At 28.8% G+C, this 21181-nt stretch overlaps 3 protein-coding genes across 7 annotated transcripts; all 3 read right to left on the reverse strand.

Annotated features, from left to right (window-relative positions):
* Positions 1 to 2560: 2560 nt before the first annotated feature.
* Positions 2561 to 7388, reverse strand: Spt5 (Transcription elongation factor subunit Spt5). Of its 2 annotated transcripts, none has more exons than XM_015524739.2 (14): positions 7161 to 7388; positions 7007 to 7101; positions 6885 to 6942; positions 6592 to 6824; positions 6351 to 6488; positions 5955 to 6280; positions 5755 to 5876; positions 5281 to 5691; positions 4971 to 5224; positions 4710 to 4905; positions 4508 to 4639; positions 3768 to 4449; positions 3535 to 3696; positions 2561 to 3410 (listed from the first exon to the last, which is right to left on the reverse strand). In XM_015524739.2, exons 1-14 carry the CDS (start codon positions 7218 to 7220, stop codon positions 3085 to 3087), a joined length of 3195 nt encoding a protein of 1064 aa, XP_015380225.2. In that variant the 5' UTR covers positions 7221 to 7388; the 3' UTR covers positions 2561 to 3084. The 2 variants fall into 2 exon arrangements, with proteins under 2 accessions (XP_015380225.2, XP_015380224.2); XM_015524738.2 differs by having other exon boundaries at positions 3768 to 4452.
* Positions 7389 to 13633: 6245 nt separating this feature from the next.
* LOC107173925 (uncharacterized) lies at positions 13634 to 18692 on the reverse strand. 4 transcript variants are annotated; one of them, XM_089218770.1, is made up of 4 exons: positions 18477 to 18692; positions 17794 to 17854; positions 17424 to 17611; positions 13634 to 14573 (listed from the first exon to the last, which is right to left on the reverse strand). In XM_089218770.1, exons 2-4 carry the CDS (start codon positions 17846 to 17848, stop codon positions 14568 to 14570), a joined length of 249 nt encoding a protein of 82 aa, XP_089074896.1. In that variant the 5' UTR covers positions 17849 to 17854; positions 18477 to 18692; the 3' UTR covers positions 13634 to 14567. The 4 variants fall into 4 exon arrangements, with proteins under 4 accessions (XP_089074896.1, XP_089074894.1, XP_015380154.1 ...); XM_089218768.1 differs by lacking the exon at positions 13634 to 14573 and having other exon boundaries at positions 16867 to 17611; positions 18477 to 18678; XM_015524668.2 differs by lacking the exons at positions 13634 to 14573; positions 18477 to 18692 and adding an exon at positions 17929 to 18305 and having other exon boundaries at positions 16867 to 17611.
* A 1357-nt stretch (positions 18693 to 20049) lies between these two features.
* Positions 20050 to 20391, reverse strand: LOC107173917 (uncharacterized). Its single transcript, XM_015524657.2, has one exon. It carries the CDS (start codon positions 20389 to 20391, stop codon positions 20050 to 20052), a length of 342 nt encoding a protein of 113 aa, XP_015380143.2.
* Positions 20392 to 21181: the final 790 nt, after the last annotated feature.

Genomic DNA, 21181 nt, shown 5'->3' on the forward strand with positions numbered 1-21181 from the left:
AATTAAACTCATATTTACAAAAACAACAGTGGAACATTTTTTACAATATTATATGTAGTGACACAAATAACCTTACAAGATTATGTAAGTAAACATGAAAATGAAAACCTTACAAAATAATAAATATTACCCTAGATGACTACATACCTATGTAGATTTTCCCTTGGTGTATTATTATTTAATTAGTTAATTATTTGAAATTTTCTCATTAAATTACTCATCTACATACCGAAAAATACTTGTGTTTAAAATAAAAATCAGGCTAATCAGTTTGGTAGAACTTTAGATATACTCATAGATAAAGTATATTATAAGATATACTTGTCTAAAAAAAAATATCAAATTAATTTTTCATTTACATCTATCAGCTATCTTACACATTTAGAGGTTGAATAAAAAAAAAAATTTATTCTTACATCTTTTGCTTATGTCTCCTACATATAAATTACCTTACTATCTACCTGCAAGATTTCAGCTTCATAGGTCAAGTAGTAATCTTCATGACTTTGTTTAATGCTAATTTGGCCTTTCAAAAAAAAAAATTGTATCTATACAACAAAAACATTTATGTTTTAAAAAAAATATTACATTGAAATCTCCTTTAAAAAACATCTCTCAATAGCGGAAACCTTTAAATAACGGACAGAATTTTGGAAATGGCGAAATATGTACTACTGTATTTCCCCTCTTAATAGCGGACACCTCCAAATAGCAGACGACATTTAAGCGACTGAGTGTCCAGTATTTAGAGGTTTCACTGTATTAATTTGTAAACAAAACTGCAATATTATTGATACCACACATCACACGTTTACTCAACATTTACAGGTGAAAGCAAGCTTGATAGGCACAACCCATTGACACTTCTATGTGTGAACATTTTTCTTAAAATGGATTACTATCATGTAATAGCAATAAGACCCCAACTTCCTCTTGAGAGATTAGTTCTACATTGCAGTTGCATCTATAGATTATAGATAGAGTTATATTATGTGATTGCACTTGTGAATTTTTTTAAACAGCTTACTCGGATAGATAGAACTGATTGACTTCTAGTTGGAATAGCAAATAAAAATAATTATTAAATAAAAAAATTATAAATGTACACCAGTTTGTCCTGAAATATATAAATCCGCCTATAATCTGTACTACAGAAGAAATTTAGCCAATTTAATGAATTTAATAATAAGTCATTCAATTTTTATAAAAATGTGTGGTTATGTAACACCTAATAATTCAATAGGCCTATACTATGCAAATGCTTGCATGAAATGTTTCATCATAAAAAATTTAAGTGGATAAATATAGCACTTATTGTTGTATCTATTACTCCACTTATAATATACATACTAAGAGAAAAATCTAAAATTCCTGTTTTTCCACTTTATGATCATGCTAAAAAAAGTAGAAGAATTACTATTTACTAACTTTGATACCTAACTGTGTGTGATAAGAAATGCAATATTTTATAATGTTTTTATAACTAAATTAGTTTTATGGTCAAATCTCAACTAATGGACGATACTTGTTGAATACAATAATTGAAGTAGCTACCTTTTAAATATTTTATTTTATTGAATTATATTCTAATAAATTAAAAACAATTAGGTTTGAGCTTTTGCCTGAAGGTCTGGTAGTTCATTTAACACCTCTTAGCTCTAGAGCGGGAGATTATATTTCTGTTCAAGCACAATAAAATATTATACTAAATTCATAATATTTTTCATCTGAGTAATCTTTGCTTCTAATTTAAGAAATTTTTTCACGATAGTTAAATTTTGTACTAATCTCATCAATTATTTAAGTAAACGATTCAATTATTTTTCTTAATCAATAGTGCTGAGTAACTAATTAATTATAATATTTAATTGTAACACGAGAATTGAAAGTAAAGAATTTTCTGTAAAGAGTTTTCAGAATATAAGTACATAAAATAGAGAGAGAGTGGGACAATAATCATTTTATGATTTACTGATTTATGTTGTATGAAATGATTGTCCTTGAACTGCTGTTCGTTAGTAGTGATGGGTTGAAGCCTGTTTTTTAAATCAAACTGACCTTGATCCAGAACTTAAATTTTTTTTCGAACCGAATATTTATATTTTCTATTGAACTGAACCAAACCTAGAATCAGTTTAAATGGAGTTCAACATATTTACTATTCATTTTTCAAAAAATATAATATATATATATATATAATTATTACTAAATAATCACTATAATTTTTTATTGTTTCTAAATAACTTTTGAATTGTACAAATATTTTGTCTTTGAATTATCATGGCTATTATGTCCGAAGTCTAGTTCAACAAATATTTTCAAGTTTGATTTTCGAACAGTAAAAAATCTGATGCTTGATAGTTCGGTTCAAATTTTTTTTATACTAAGTTCGAATTTCAAACCAAAACCGAACATTAAGGATTCGGTTCGAGATTCAAACAGCTCGACCCATCACTAGTTAGTAGTAATATTTAAACTCAAATTGTTAAAAGTAGGATGCATAGTGGAAAACATAAGACACTAGGGTTAAAATAGAAACTATTACAATATTTAAACTGTATTAAATGTGTAAATTAATGTATATTTCGATAAACATTTTGTTTATTATTATTTCAATACATAGTTTATAAAGTAAGAGCCGTTATTATGGTGTCTAGTTAAGTGTCTGTTAGTGATAACCAGACGGTTAATCTAATATTTAACCGACAGTCAATTTTTACCAACCCTGATTAAGTGAATATTATGTGAGTGAGCAGATTTAATTAACGACAAAATTCTATCAGATATCAATTAGTAAGAATTATATTAGATTAACCTCCAGTTAATGTTACCGGACACTTAACTTAACACTGTAACAGTCTTAAAAATAGTTTGAATACTACAATAATAATTATCAAAATTAATATAATTCAATAATATCAATAATTAAAAAATTTTAATGGGTACATTCAATAGGTAGCTTTTTTAAGTAAAATAATTAATAACTTATGATTATAAGTACTCAATATTCAAGTTTTCTAATATAGTACTAAAAGCCACACATAAATTATAAAAAAAAAATACATGTTACCAATCTTTAATAAACTAATTTGCCCTGCACAAATGCAACAGCGGTATAAGTATGGGGTTTTTTTCATCTGGCATTACTACAACACCTTCACTGCCTTCAATTGCCATCATATTTCCTGTTCTGTCTCTGTATGAACCACATAAAACTTTCACATAATCACTGGGTTTTGGCATAATAGGTTCCAAATTATCATTTTCTATAGTGACTACACGCTCTTCTTCAGGCAAATAAACACTGCATGTGGCTTCACTAACATCTCTTATAATACCAGTTTGTCCTGCCAAATCTGAATCAGCAATACGAACAAAAATATCTGTAGTCTGCCATCCTGGTGGTAAACCTGTTATTTAACATTTTTGTTATTTATAAGTTAAACTGTCTATAAAATTATTTATAGTTAAAATGTTATAAGTTTAACATTTAACTAATAACATAAACAAAATATACAACAAATAACATATTACCAAATGATGTTAATGAAGGAGCTGCTAAACCTGGAGACGACACTGATGATGGAGTCATTAAACTTGCATAAGAACCTGATGGGGATGGTGCTGGGTGATATTGGATGCTACGAGGGCTAGAAGTATTGATTGGACTTGGAGTGTTTGCATAAGAATTACTACCTGTTATAAAACAACATAAAACATAAAAAAAATAATAATAAAAAAATAATTATTATATTTTGATAACTTACTGTTATACCCACCACCCCCTGATGGTGATATTGCTTGATATGGTGAGTAAGAATGATCTGAAGAACCATATAATGTATTTGGAGTTTGTGCATAAGGAGTACCAGGGTCCATTGGATATTCTAAATCACTGTCAGTTACTCGGGCAGGAGTATAACCAGCAGCAGGGTCCCAAGCTTGAGTAGGTGTTTTAGAACCATCATGTGATGGAGTCATGCTTCCAAAGTGTGGTGTACGGTTACCAACTTCATAGTTGGGTGTCATTGAACCTTGTAGAGGAGTCTTGCCCCCTTCACGATATCCAGGAGTCATCATCACATTAGCTGGTGTTCTAGAGTATGATGATGTTAATCTTCCATCCTTAGATTGTTGTCCAACAATTGTTATATTTCTTCGATCCACCGATATTGTTTGACAAGAGGAATGAAGTTCAACTCTAGCTGTACACTCGGTTGCATCTTTTACCATGCCAACAGCACCTTTGTAAGGGCCACCCGTGATTCTAATTGTCTGACCAATTAAATCCCTGTCTCTTCGAACGCCTCCAAATCTACCTCCAGATCCTCCTCCTCCTCCACCACGTCCACCACTGCCACCTCCACCAGCACCAAACGGACTACCAGGTGTATGACGAGGAGATGTAATTTGAGGAGATGCAAAACCATTTTGAGGTGCAGTTATAGCCTGCTAAAACGTTTAAATTATTGAATATTTAATTAAAAAATATTGACTTCTAAATTACTTTATTGGTTGAATTTCCAGCTAGGGCAATGTGTCTTAATCGACAAACAAATATTCCTCCATTATCTGTCATTAAACGAGAATACAAAAAGGCATGGTGACGATATAGATGTTTAATTTCACCATGCATCCCCTAAATCACAGGAATAAATTAAAACACATAATTGTGATCAAAGTTTATTTAATGTTGATTTAAATATTACTGTATGTGGTCCATCGATAACTTTAACGATATCTTTTCTTTGTATTGAACTTCCTAAAGCATCAACTCCAATTGTATTTCTGTGCTCTTTTTTTTTATTTAAAGACTGTGGTTTAGCTTCAACCAACTTTCCTGCCATATTTAAAATATGCATTTTTTCACGCTCAATTCTCACTATCACGCCAACATTTTGTGGACTACAAAAAAATTTATATATAAATATAAATTGTGTAAAATTTAATTAAAAAATTTCAATACATACTCTAATTGTACAAGATCTCCCCATTGGAATTGTCCAAGTGAATCAACTCCAGAAGCCATGTCCGAACACAATTGTAAATCACGAGGTAATACTTCAAGTTCGTGCATAGTGACATCAGAAAATAACACTATTCGATTTTGTTCTACCCGAACAATGAGTCCAGTATCACCCTCATAACGTCCTCCTACTACTCTAACATGGTCACCTTGTTTAAAAAATTTGCGCAATTCATTTGCCATAAATTCCAGCGGCATCTAAAAGAATAAATTATACATTTAATCTGTACTTTTATTACAAACTAACAACTTACTTTGAGATCATCATGTTTAGGCATAATAGTGACCATATCTCCATCAATAGATAACACTTTTCCTTGTAAATTTATCAACTCTCCAGTACACACTTCCACATTATCACCAGAACTTAAGGACTGACTGTTTGCCGAATTATCTTTATTTGAAACTGGTAATTCTATATCTATACCTTCAGGAGCTTCTTCAAATTTTTCAAGTTCTGACAGTGTAGGTTTGACACCATCAGCTGTTATTGCATTCATGTAGAAGTTTTTGTATAAAAACCCTTTACGGCTGTAGCGATTTCCTTCAAATATTAAAAAGTCACCATCACTGGTGACTTCACCACCAATAGCCCTGATAGCTTCTGGATCAAATGGTTTAGCAGCAGGACGCCTTTTTTTCTTTCTCTTTAAAGCCTCTGCATCCTAGTAATAAATATAAAATAGTAGAAACATTAAACATAAAATATATATTTTTAAACTGGTTACCATTGAAGCCCTGAGAGCACCCCTTGGTCTAGTATAGTCGATCCTTGGTAATAGTTTCAAATGTACATGATTTTGTGCCAAGTCTACATAATCTACCTGAGCAATATCATCTTTGTACAAACCTGCAAAAATAAAGTTATAGAATATGAATAAGTACCTATGTAAGAGAAATTTACTACTAATATCTATAATCAGCTAACCTCTTTTCAATCTGACCCATTGTTTAGATCTCAAGCCAGTTTGTACTTTAACAACTTTTAAAACATCAGTCATTTCTTTAATAGGGACCATTTGTTGTTTCCAAAATCCCATTTTAAGACTGCTAACGTTTTCAATGGCTGATTTTACGTGAGTTTGTTTGTAGGATTCAATGTATATGTAACCCTTAACGCCTTCAGGAGAAACTATTGATTTAATTTTCAATGGATCTTCAGTAAACTGATACGCAATATACTTCCTCATCAACAACAAAGCGGTATTTTTTTCATCACCAATACGACATTTGACCATCCATAAATTTGGGTCCCTTTAATCAGATTATAATATCATTAAAATATATTACAATCACATAGTATATTGTATAATGTAAATCATACTTAACACCAGGCAGAAGTGTTTGTTGTGTAATTTCATCAGCTAGTTCTTCTCCTGCATCTCCAAAATGTTTTATTGTAGCTGAAGCATCTGCATATTTTTTACGCAAGTATTCTTCTATCTCATCTTCATTTTGAGTGCTAAAAATGTTTAAGAGTAATTAATTATTTATAATGTGCACAATGGTCTTTGAGTGAATCTATTCATAAAATATTCTAAATACATAGTCTAACTAAGTCTTACTCCCAAAGGTTAGTTCCACGTCTGCGTCCTTCAATTTCTCTTGCAGTTGGTCCTAACTCATCAACCTCATTAGCAACAATACCATATTCACCAGCTCCATCTTCCCAATCATCATCTTCTTCTACTTCATCATCTACATCTGCTTCATCAATAATAAAACCGCCAAAACGTTCATTTTTCTTTTTTTTCTTGCCCGGACGGTCATCTTCTTCATCTTCTTCTTCGTCATATTCCTGATAATCAAAAATAATATTCAAGTCATTTAAAATAACAACAATAACATCAGAACTTACATCTTCTGAATTTAAATCCTCCCCTTCTGGTTCTTGTTCATCAGCGACTTCTTCTTCACTGTAACATTAATCAAATTTGCATTTAGTACTGACTGTGCTTATCACAAAATCCTAGTTATTACTGGTTATTTTCCTCTGCTTCAGATCCACTTGGAGAATGACTTCTACTTGCACTACGACTAGAGGCCTGTCTGCGATATCGCGGATTTGAATCTTCCTAAACATACAATGTTGGATGAATGTACTCTACTTCTTACTACTGTGTAAGATAATTACCTCAGGTTCACTACCGCTGCCACCGCGATCACTCACTTGATCGCTGTCGTAATCCGACATTTTTAAATGTTTTTACAATTAACTCCTAACTAAAATTGTATACATGAAAATTATTTTTAAACAAAAAACAATATAACAATGCAATGATCTTACGCCATGTAAATGTAACTAATAAAAATTAAATATTAAATAACTATTGTAAGTCATTAAGGTTGTTGCACAAACATATTTGTATCTTTATTCTTTGTATCAATTATCAATTAATTTTTATCAAAATATCAAAGATGTTGTGTAAATAAACCTCATGACGTATAAATTTACGATATTTTTTAACTTGGTTAGGTAATCATGGTTAAAAACATATAACCGATATGACCGCCTCTTTTAAAATTTTAAATATCTTCGGTTTATATATTATTATTTATATCAAATTTGTTGTTAGTTTGTTTCCATAGATGTAAATATGTAATATAATAATTCTTAATATTCTTATATTATCTATGTTTGTTTCAAGGTTTATAGATTAGTTTCTTGAGTTTGATTTAGATATTGGTACCTATACTCTTATACTCTTTCTAGATCATATCAAATACTATAAATGACAATACGGGACAACTAGTGTCAAAAATCGCGACATAAGTATGCCCCCTGATAAAGTAACTAACGCGCTCTAGGATTGTAATTTGTAATATTCAGCTATATTATAGGTAACAGAAAAATTTGATCAGCTGTAAAATACTAAATACATATTACAATTACATCATATTTTTACATTTAACATTTTAACAGTTATTATTTTGTTAATTATTATATAGTATACAATAAATTTATTTACAAAAAATATTCATACCTATTGGCTATTTCATACAAATACAACTATACAAGTAAAATAGATACTTACATTATTATAAATGCATTATTTTTTTTTATTTTTTACTTTTCACTTGTTTAAAAGTTGGTGTATTATTACATTTTTTTATAAAAGAATTGATAGTTAGATAGACGATAAAATTTTTTCGGCCAAGTCAAAATATTTGAACATTTAATACAAAGTTCCTCATAAGTTAGCCTTATACTGATTCAAAAATTATAAGAATACGTCATATTATGTACAATTTTATTTTATTAGCATTTGAAGTTCAAATATTGACAACAATTCGTCAAAATCATAAATATTTGCAAATTATTTTGTAGGTATAATTCATAAACAATTTTGTATAAGCACTATTATATTTATTTATTTATTTATTTCATACGGAGTTAACTCCAATTACAAAAAAACAAATCAGTATACTAAATTAAAATTAAAATAGCATTACAATTTTTAATATATAAAATAATAATTAATATTAAATATTTAAAAAACATGTATATATAAATAATTTGACATATAATAATTAATAACATAAAAATTCACAATCACAACCATATCGATAGAACATAATATATAATTTAGAGACATTTAGTAGCTAAAAGTTGAAAATTTAATATAAGATTTTCCATAAGTTTGGCGTACATTGCTTACAATAATTAGGTATAAAAGAACTCAAATTTTGGTGTATTCAGATTTCTTGAAATCTTAAAATTCTCACTTGAAATTACATCCTAGGCTGGCAAATCATTTCCATTCAAGATCGCTTTTCGTGTACAATTATGATAGGTACCTATCATTCAGTGGCGTATTTAGGGGGGGGGGGGGTGATATGGGTGTTAGAACACCCCCCCCCCCCCATCGGCCGTATGTACTATGTTGTATTAGTTGTCTTAGTATTAGTATTATTTATTTTATGTGCTTTATAATAAAAAAGTTTTATACAACTTACACATACTTATATAATAATTTATATCAATATACCTATGATTTGTGTTAAAGTATTATGGGTGTTAGGGTTCCTCCCTCACTTCCCGTGACACTATTAAGTATTAAAACACCCCCGTAAAATGAATCCTAGATACGCCACTGCTATTATTAGATTAAAATTTAACACTCCTATTGGGAATAATTATATTGATCCACGCAGCATCTATGTACAGCAGAGATGAGGTACCCACTTGACCAGGCTTTTTTAAATTTATATTAATTTAAGGCCCGGAATTATATGCACTAAAAACGGAAAGGACGAAATATAATAAAATGTAATAGTCCCCCAAAAATATTTGGCTATTTGCAGCGTGCCAGATCTAGAGCATTTAACGCCCGGGGCTAAGAAAAATGTAGCGCCCTTATATAGTTATATAGGGCGATTCTTTTATCCTTAAACACTCATCATTTTGTGAAGTATTGACTTTTTATCATTTTTTTTTTCAGTATATTTTGTTTCATGCTTTTCTCAAACTGTATGAAATTTTTATTTTTTTCACCCATTTATTTAATAGTGAAACCACTATCAATTTTTGATTTTCAAATAGCAACCCATATTTAAAGTGTACTAAATTAATTAGTTTATTTTTTTTTAAATTTTATCGTTCAAATTATCATTTTTGTTAATTTTTAGCGAGATATAGCTTTTCAAAATTGGGCGGTCTTCGTATTAGTATATTAATATAAAATTCAGTACTTGACACATAGAGCGCGTCCGAGTACTTTTAGGGGGCTATGTCGTCTACAATTATCATTATTTGTCCCGTATTGTCATTTATAGTATTTGATCATATACAATGGATGAAGCCAACGGGCTAATTCTTGAAGCCAGAATAACCCAGAGCCTCGACTGTTTGTGCGCATGCGCGTAATTCTGATTGGTTTATAAATTATCACAAAAATAATATGTATTTAGTCATTTACCCTTTTACGCATGCGCAGTAATAACCAAGACTCTAGCGTCTTCAGTCATTTTGGTTTCAAATAGTTCAAATCTAATACACAAGCATATGCCGAGTGGCTACATCCATAGTATATGATCTAAGCCTATACTAGCAGCTTTTAACACAGACTTCTATACAAGACCTATACCTACTATAGTACTATACTAGATAAGTAACTCCCATATAATTTACATTGTTAATTGTTACGGGTGAAGCTGATAAGGTAGACAGCCGCCATTTTGTCGGTTTCGGTTGGCATACACAAAATCAAAATGCAAAATCAAAGCGAAAAAAAACCCAAAAATTAAAAAACCCACGAAAATAAAAGTGTGTTTTATATTATTTTGTCAAATAACTCAATTACCTATCCATAGACCTTTTACTACCTTAGTAAAAGGGCTATGTACCTATCATAATTCATAATACAATCACATAGTTAATTTATTTTGTGATAAAACAGTACATAATATTCAAACTATAAATATAATAATTAACAAATGTCATAAGTAAGGTGTTTACATAAAGTTAATCGTATGTTATATGAAATAGCTTCTAAAAAATTGTCAATTGTCCTTTTTCCTTCATTGTAATCCATCATTGTAATGTTGTTTGATTTTTTACTGTTATTTTTCTTTTTTTTATTGGTTTTATGCATCCTAAATTATACTGCCTTAATTTAGTATCATCTACAGCAACTTCTAATCTAATTTTTAAAAAAATGATAAATTCATCATGTAACATTCCACAGAATTTATTAGAGTCTTCACGGTATAATTGTTCTAGGCCTAAAGATTGTACTTTTCTGTGAGTTGATTGTGATAAATGATAGAAGCACCCACGTATATTAACTTCTCTGTTAAATATTTTATGTACTGCTTTAATTGCTGCCTTTTCAAAATCTAAGTGGACATATTTTGGATCTAGGTAAAGCGCGATTCTTTTTTAAAGGTGAAATAAAATAATAATGACAAAATGATCTATATAAAATATTTATTTTTTTCTCACATACAACAAGTCTATATGTCTAGACCATAGACATAATAAAATACAATACAACATTGATTAATATTTACCATAAATACATCTATGATATCGCATACTATTTGCTGATTAAGGAGATGGCTGAACCCGGCTTCAACTTATGTCCGGAGTTACTTATCTAGTTAGTAGTTAGTGTAGAAGTCTGTGACTTGTATTAATTTGAATTTGTGTGGTTACTGACTACGTTATCTTTCAAAATTCTAGTATTCTGAACTTTTTTAATTATAATTTAAATATAACAATATTTATCGATTAGTTAACACGAAGATAAACAATTTATAAATCCAGCGCGACGGTAGTGGCGCGAAGCTAAGTAAAAAAAAGCGAAGCGGTCACTACCGTTGTATATTACACGAGCCAGAGTTTGCCCATTGAATGTGTGTAAATTTGCCCGTTTTCTTTAGCCAGGCTACAGACCTAATGAATGAACGGATTGGTCTGTTTGTGGTATCAATAGATCGGGCATGATTTGTAGATTATACCTTTGTCATTTTCGAAAAAATTGGTTGAATAATAACGAGTATATTAGCAAAAAAATCAAGTATTTTTGAAGCAAAAAGATATTGTGCTTGACCGTTTTTAGTTATTACGTTTCACGCACTACGCAGCAGCGCACGAGACCGTATTACCCCCTCTATTCCGTATACATTTTCGTCGCGGTCGTACACTGGGCAGCGCCGCAGCGGTTGCGAGTGTTGCGACTTGCGGACTTGCGGTTCCCGCCGTTGCCCGCGTCTTTGCTTAAGGGGGTCGCAGCAGACGAATTTTTCAAGCGTTTTAGACCAATAAGCGGTAGTAAATTACACATACTTTGGAATGTCCGATTTTAATTTTTTATACATGTATGAACTCTTTGACAAAATATCTAGGTTATTTAGGAAGTCGATTTTCAATTTTCAATTTTAAAAGACCTTAAAATAACGATTTTTTTTTCAAAAATTCCATGAAATAATTACGTTACATTTGTATTTATTTTTGGCACATCTAATTTTAAATCGAAAAAGTGATTCCTAAAGAGCATAGTCTAGAAGTTTATAAATTCAACCATTTTTTCAAAATTACAATCGGCCTTCAGGAAGTATGTTTAATTTACTACCGCTTTTAGTAGTTTTTATAGCATTGCAAACATGAATATTATATTTCACTTTTCGTAAAGTATTGACATGTTCCTGCGCGTGCGAGAGTTTATTTCTGCGGCGGCTCGCGGCTGCCGACCGGCCGTCATAGATTCTCGGAAGTCGGAAACAATTAGCCGATAAAGATTATTGGATAGGTATAGAACATTACTAATGGGCGACAATAATAATTATATTTTTCCAAATTTAATACAACCCACATATATTAAAATTTCAAGGAAATACAAAGTATAATAACACTATCAATATTTTCGTTATGTAAATTACGATCTAGATTATGTTAGAAACCTTGTAATTTCAAATAATAATAAAGTTTTTAAAAAATATTTTATAAGAACATTTTTAAATAAGTGCATGTTAAATTTTATTAATTTTTTATTGTATTTATTTTAATAATTTGTGATGTATAAACTATAAATTATATTATAATTTACCTAACGAAAACATTTATATTTAAAAATTTTTTAAAAAATCAGCCTTTTGACTTAAATAAGTGTTTTAACCATATAAATTTTTCTGAAAATCAAATTTACATATTGGCTATATTGAATATTTCGAGAAAAAAAATGTATCAATTTTTAAGTTTTTTATTTTTTTATATGGTTTTAGAATTAATTGATTTAGTAAATGAACGTGAGTTTCCTTTTCCTATCGGGGATGGTTTTTAACACTACTTTTTTAAATAATTGTATTTGTATAAAAATGTTAAGCAATGTAATAGTTAATAACTATGAAATAACAAAGTGATTCTCTTGTGTAGTATAATGTAATTGTACATTTTTGCGAATTGCAGCGAAAGCCGAGTAGTTAGTAGGTAATATAATAGTAAAAGACACGGTTTAAGATATACTATATATATAATATATACTAATATATAATAATAATAATATAATACTAATATATAATATATACGATATATCTTAAACCGTGGTAAAAGATAACGCGTGCAATTGAACATGATATATTGCCATTTTAATTAGGTATACGTAGTTCTGGGAATTCGTAATACTGTCGACGACCGAATGTCCGTGGCACGCGATAATGGATTACACACACTAATGTTCATTTACTACTCACACATAGACATAGCCCAAATGTTCATGTTATGTGAATTGCCTAAATATTACTCCTTAAAACATGATACGCTGGAGCCCCCTTAATGCTTATCGTATTCGTAATTTCTGTTATCGACATTCATCATGAAAAAATAAAAAATTTTAATTAAAATTATTTTGTCATGACATTCATATTTTTGGCGACGTTCGATGTAGATGCGTATTGCGTATAGCCGCCGCCGCGCCGGTAGAAAAACTACGTTTTATTTGTCATCTCATTTTATTTGTTGTAATTGTAGTAGGCCATACTACCAGCTATACTACTATATTATTTATTTATATTATAATTTGTGATTCTTTATTTCTAAAATGGTTTCTAAAACATATAAACAGAAGTTACGAAAAAAGAGAAATTATTGAGAAAAAAAACGACAAATACATTGTGTATGGATGAATGTTTAATTAAGATAATAAATAAATGGCTACGATGTAATTACACTGCAATACATTTTGAACGATGGCCTCGAGGGGGTAAAAATGTACATATTATAATAATGGAAAAAAAATTGAATATGATTTAAAAAAAAAATTAGAGTGTATTAAATAAACAAACATAATAATAAAATAAATTAATAAAAACATAAAAAATTACATATTACATGCCAGTACATAAAAATATGTTATAAAAAAACTACTGATATCCCAACAAAAACACTTCGTCGACTCCGTGTAAAAAATTGCTAAGTAAAAAAAAACTAGTCATCTATAAGACTTAAATATTATAAAGCTGTGATATCAAGAATAAATGCTAAGTAAATTAAATTTTAAATTAATTGATTTTATCTCAATCATTTATTTACTTGGCTAGAACTTATATATTTCGACGAATAAAAATGTCTATTCATAACTGGACTATTTAAAAAATTTCCATGACAAATGATACTAAATTTGTTTTATAAAAAAGTCTTAGTTATTAATTTATAAAGAAAATAAATTCTAGCCAAGTAAATAAATGATTGAGATAGAATCAATTAATTTAAAATTTAATTTACTTTGCATTTATTCTTGATATCACAGTTTTATAATGTTTAAGTCTTACCTATAGATGACTAGTTTTTTTTTACTTAGCAATTTTTTACACGGAGTCGACGAAGTGTTTTTGTTGGGATATATTATACTGCTTATAGTTACATAAATTTTCAAATTTTGTGTTTATGGCATTTAAGATGGTGTAGAAAAAATTCGGTTATCAGGATGTATAATATCAAAATCAAGAAAAGAAATAAAAGATTAAAAAAATTATAATAATATTTACTTAGTTCATTGAGTGGCTTAAGTTGATTTATATTTGCAGTAGAAGCAGAATCCATTTAATGCTGAATGAAAAAAAAGTAACAGTTGTTAGTTCATAAACAAATCTAAAAACCTAATTTTATATGGTCTAGGTATAGTACCTATAAAAGTTAATAAGTTACTACAGTATAAATTGATGTTTTACAGTAAAGTACTACCTATTATTTATCATTTATAAAAAAAATGTCACTATCAATGACATATAATATTCTAATTTATATTAGAATATTTTATTAACGTATTGTACATTTATGTACACATTAGTATTTCAAGTAAATATATCCATTATATCCATATATCGAATATAATTAACAAATATAAGACCTTGATAGGTAGCTCAAAAGTTAATATTTTGATAAAAATGCATTTTAACAATTAATAGGTTAATCCGAATTCTAAACACTTAAATATGCTAATCAAGCATTATGCATAGATTGCAATGCTTTTAATTTGTTCTTATTTAGTTACTATAGAGTACTTCGAGGAAAAATATTAGTGTAGTTAACAAATTACTAATATCATTGACCTCTGTATTCCTGGATGAAGTCTAAGATATTATTAAACAATGATTTATATTTTTATGAAAAATGTAATGTATATGTTATATAGATTAGAGGTACTAGATTTTTTTCTTAAGTTAAAATGTCTTTACTAGTATGGACACCCTCCTTCCCCCTTAAAAAAATGCTGGTTGTGCCACTGGGGGCAGGGTTTTTTTCCTTTAATAAAGAATTCTTCAAATTTGAACACCAAACAAGTAATAACAATTAGTTATGTATACTAGTATACTATTTAGGCATAAAAAATCAAACAAGAGGTTTACAATATAAAAATAAATAAAGGTTTAAAAAAATGAAACATAACAATAATATAATAGTATATTATTATAGAGCTTATAAGCATTTGGTTATAATAATAGGTATATTACTACTGAATTGGCAGAAAACTGTATCATTTAAGGTTTTATTTGGCAGGGTTAAGCTTTTTACAGGCTTTTCTACAAATATTAGATGTTAGTTCCTCATATAGCTTTACTTATGTAATAAAAACAAAATTATTAATTCTATTGCTTTATTCAATGTAAAAAAATTGAAATCATAGGCGGTCCCAAGAATTTACATCAGGTGCAGCACATTAAATTATAGTATACACATAGGCATGTACTTATATCCAAGTTAATATAAGAAAAAATAAATTAAGTTAAAAGTTAACTATAGTATTTTTTATAACTTCGTTAAGCTAAAAATTAATGAATAAAAAAATTAATTAAGTTAAAATTAACTTAATAATAAATTTAATTAATTTAGAATCTGTAAGAAAAATAGGTTACCTACAAGGTACAAAATTAATGACAAATTTGAAAGTTGTGTCAAGTTTAGATTTCTGCACCCATACCATGTAGTATGCTTAGCAATAATTACAGAGGATTTAGGGTGGGCATTTAAAATAGTATAAATAGTAAATACACAAATTATACAAGTTCTACTATTAGCTTCAATATTTTGAATCAGAGCGTTAACAAAGATTTTCAGAAATAATTTTTTCCCCATGAGTTATTTTAATAATTTCAGGTTATAAGTAATAACGTATTTCTCAGGATGTGTGGTGTATGAGTTAAAATGTCACTAGGTTGATTTATGCCTTGGTTTACAAGAAAACTAGTACACGAACATTGCGACCTGTCTACAATTATATGACTGAATACAAAATTAGATTAATTATTTATTAATTATAAATTTTTCCATTTATTTTATATTATATATTTATATCTAATATTTCTTAAGGAATCAAGTTATAAATCAATGGGTTGACTGTATCAAATTTAAAATATAACTTAATTTTAAGAAATCTGTGTATAATTAACTTGAAGTTAACCATTAAATTTGTAAAAAAAAATTAACTTATTAAGTTAAAATTTAGTTTCAAAAAAAAAGTAACGAGTTATTTAACTTAGTTAATACTAACTTAACGTTTTAACTTAATTTTAATTTTTAACTCGTTAACGCCCAGCCTTGCATACACACACACAAATAAACATTTTATTCCATTTTTCTACTTGAAATTTTAAATCCCGTTTTAAATCTTATTTATTTTTATAAACAGTTATGAATAATTATAATTAATATTATTATCTCAACTGATAAAAAAAAAAAACGTGGATGGCGGTTGAAATGTCAGGTGCAGCACAGGCTGCACCCGTAGGACTGCCTATGATTGGAATCACTAAAAAGTTTTAATTAGTTAATACATTGGTTTATTTTACTTACCTATGATAATTTAGCATATACTATATTTGTATAAACAAATCAACTACACTTGTAAGATGTAAACTATGTATTATACATTTATTTATTTTTACATAAGTTCAAAAATATAAGCATCCTGGACATGTATAATTATTTGAATTTTCATAAACAATAATGATACTTAACTAATAAATGTAAGTAATAGGTGTAAAATATAAATGTTAACTGCGGTAAAATTTATCTACAAGTAGTAATTTAAAAAAAAAATACTTAGAAAATTTGTCAAAACTTTAGATTATAACAGGTTAAGGCCGGTTCTTACAATGTCCGATTAAGTGTCCTTTAACTTTAACTGGGCATTGTAAGAAGAGCCCAAAGACATATTTAATATTGATGATTAACAATTCATTAAATTGTATTAAATTTAAAGTCCAATGGAAGTAGTTCAGACACACTTGTCATAACTACATTACTACCCTTGGGTTGATATAAATAAACAATCATGTCATTACTGGGATTATTAAATTCACTTAATACTTGTCTACAAGCACCACAAGGAGGGACAAATTGATTATTGTTCAATCCTGCAATTGCAATTGTAGTGAATTTAGTTTTTCCTTCACTTACAGCTTTCACAATGGCTGTACGTTCAGCACATATTGAGAGCCCATACGAGGCATTTTCTACATTACAGCCTGAAAATACGGTCCCATCATCACATCGTAACGCAGCACCGACTTTGAAGTTGCTGTATGGAACATATGCTTTCTCCCTAACCAGTGTGCACATAGATATTAAAAGTTGATCTTCATTACCTATGAAATAAAATTGCTAAATATGTAATAAAATTTTAAAATTTAAAAATAATCATTAAATCAATTTTATAAAAAAAACTATTAGGCAAGTTACTTAAATGTTTTATTGCATTTATAGGCTATGTATAATATCAAAATCAAGAAAAGAAATAAAAGATTAAAAAAATTATAATAATATTTACTTAGTTCATTGAGTGGCTTAAGTTGATTTATATTTGCAGTAGAAGCAGAATCCATTTAATGCTGAATGAAAAAAAAGTAACAGTTGTTAGTTCATAAACAAATCTAAAAACCTAATTTTATATGGTCTATAGTACCTATAAAAGTTAATAAGTTACTACAGAATAAATTGATGTTTTACAGTAAAGTACTATTAGAATATTTTATTAACGTATTGTACATTTTATGTACACATTAGTATTTCAAGTAAATATATCCATATATCGAATATAATTAACAAATATAAGACCTTGATAGCTCAAAAGTTAATATTTTGATAAAAATGCATTTTAACAATTAATAGGTTAATCCGAATTCTAAACACTTAAATATGCTAATCAAGCATTATGCATAGATTGCAATGCTTTTAATTTGTTCTTATTTAGTTACTATAGAGTACTTCGAGGAAAAATATTAGTGTAGTTAACAAATTACTAATATCATTGACCTCTGTAATCTGAACTAGGGCAGAATGGGCAGATCATGAATGTAGGTAATATGAATGTCGAGTATAGTACTAAACTGTCTATATGGTATATACTATATACTACATGGTGTTTACAATTAATACAGTAACATAAGTAATCATTAAACCACAGACCACACTCACAAGTCATGAAAAAAAAAAAAAATAGTTGCTATTTACCATTTAGTAAGGAATGCTGATGCCTGATGACCTAATGGTTATTGCCATATTTTATTCTGTGTTATTACTTATTGCTCAATTTCAATGATAAGAGTACACATATTTTTGAGGGGCAGTATAGGCAATCGACAATATACTCACATGACGTATGTTATTATATATTTATATTAATATTCATTGTTGCATGATTCAATCACGGGCATCTACAGGTGGTCGTGATTTTCTAGGAGGGCATACGCAAACCCCTTGCTATTTTAATTATTATTTATCGTTTTATCAGTCAAAAAAGTATATGTGCTGTTATCAGATTTTTGCCCACTGCTGATTTATATTTCTCCAGACATCCTTGAATTCAATGATTGCACAATGCAATTTGCACGAAAACAAAATTTTGTGCACACGCGTAAAGCCGTAAAACACTGTTAGACGATAGTGTTACAAAATTCACGTCCGACGAGGTGGTGGCTAAATAATTTAATCATTACTCAGAGAGAAGGAATATGGCTGATTTTTTGACGTACATTACTTGATTATTAAATATTAAAATTTAAAATTACCTGTTTGTATATATGGCAATTAAGACTATATATAAGTTAACAATTGTTATAAATATTTAAAAAAAAATCATAGGCGGTTCTACTAATATTAATTTTTCAGCAAATACATTTATCATAAACAATTGTTGACACATATCAGTCCTTAAAATATCCGAATTTTCGTACTACATACCATATAGTCCCAAATCAGTCAGATCTAAGTTATACATATAGTACCTAACAATAAATAATATAAGAAGAAGTAATAAGTAATTAATGTTTATATTAATAAGCGTATGTTATTAAGTAGGTATGAATAGTATCTGATGGATATATTTTTATATTTCTGGATATTTCAGGGGCGGCCCTGCATACATATTACATTCATATTACGAATCTACTGACAAAAGTCCGGTAAAAGAAGTTCTCTCTATGTATTATATATTTATATGTATTTATTTATAAGTAAACATTTTTCAACTCAAATCAATATTATAAGTACCTACAATAAAAATATGACATTTAAAGCGATCATCCATGTCATATAAGTAATAATATATTATAGTTAGACTCCTATAATGGCTAATACAGTAATACTGAAAGATAATAGGTAGTATTAAGTGGCCAAACTTAAAAAAGTCCCTAACAAACGATGATGCATATTACAAATGTTACGTCAATGTAATGACCAATATAATTATAAATGAAATGCCAACATTTTATATTAAGTCCAATAAGCAATGTATATGCGATTAAAGGAGTTAAAAACTGATTTTTACTCCCGAATTCCAACCTCTTATATTCTATATATCATATAAAACTTTAATATTGTGTACATAAATATATATAATAAATATACCGGACTTTTAGGTAGAATCCCACAATCCGGTAGTGGAATACGTGCAGATTTCCTAATATTATTTAATATTTATTGTCATAAGACCATAATATAAACAATTATAATCTTCTTCTTCTTTTCTTTCATCTTCTCTCCCAACTATTTGGAGTCGGCCACCTTGGTCCTCAATTTCCACTTACTACAATCCCATAGTATCCTCCTCACAAACACCATCCATTCTCATATCGCACTCTATAACTTCAAACCATCTCTTTTTCGGTCTTTCTCTTCCTCTTTTTCCATCCACACTCGTGTTCTTTGTCACTGAAACTGCCACAGTTTTTTCTCTTCTTAGCCATCTCAACCTATTCTCAAACAATTTGTCAACTATTGGAGCCACTCTTTTACTACCTCTTATATACTCATTTCTTATTCTGTCCTCTCTCATCATTCCACTCATCCACTTTAACATTCTCATCTCCACAACACACATTTTCCTCTCAATTGTTTTATCTATAGCCCAACATTCCGATCCGTACATCATCGCCGGCCTTCTATTACCTTATAAAATTTACCTTTTAACCTGATTGTGATTCTTTTATCGCATAAAACATCTGATGCTTCTCTTGACTTCATCCATTCACACTTAATTATGAATGAATAATATCTTCATAAAAACTTCCATTATTTTGTAATAGTCGTAATAATAACAATATATATTATTTTTACGTCGTTAGTATTTTTAAATAACTGATAAATATTATATATTTTATGGTATTGTGATTTTTGACAGTTGGACGATTTACTAACAACTACTATGTATGTATAGAAAATAATATACACTATTACGTTAAAGAAGACTCTTAAAGTCTTAAATGCATATGAGTTTTCCTGTGCTTTTTATTTTGGACAAAAAGAATATCGGATGACGGAGGTAGTTTGAAAGTTTTATGATGTTCATCAACGCAGTAACGTATCTATATTGCCTATACATTACGCCGCGGCAGTACAACCGTGACTAGTAAGCACAAGCACACATTTTGAATATGCCATAAACTTGAGCACCAGCGTACCACAACTAAGAAATTGTTTTGTTATTTTACTTGATCAGTCCGAGTGACCAATGGTAAGCATTTATATACAAAAACAATATTTTAATTTCCACTGCTAATCTCAAAATACTCATTTGAAGACCTCTTAAAAAATACGATTTTTATAAAATCTTTTATTAGAAGGCTTTTTTACATCATAAAACGAAATTACTGACCTAGAACTGATTATATTTCATACTCATTGGTTTGGCAGTTCCGGATAAACAATGATGAATCAGT

The sequence above is a fragment of the Diuraphis noxia genome, unplaced genomic scaffold (genome assembly GCF_037042655.1).
Source record: "Diuraphis noxia isolate RWA-SAM2 unplaced genomic scaffold, SU_Dnox_SAM2 contig0002, whole genome shotgun sequence".
NCBI lineage: Eukaryota > Metazoa > Arthropoda > Insecta > Hemiptera > Aphididae > Diuraphis > Diuraphis noxia.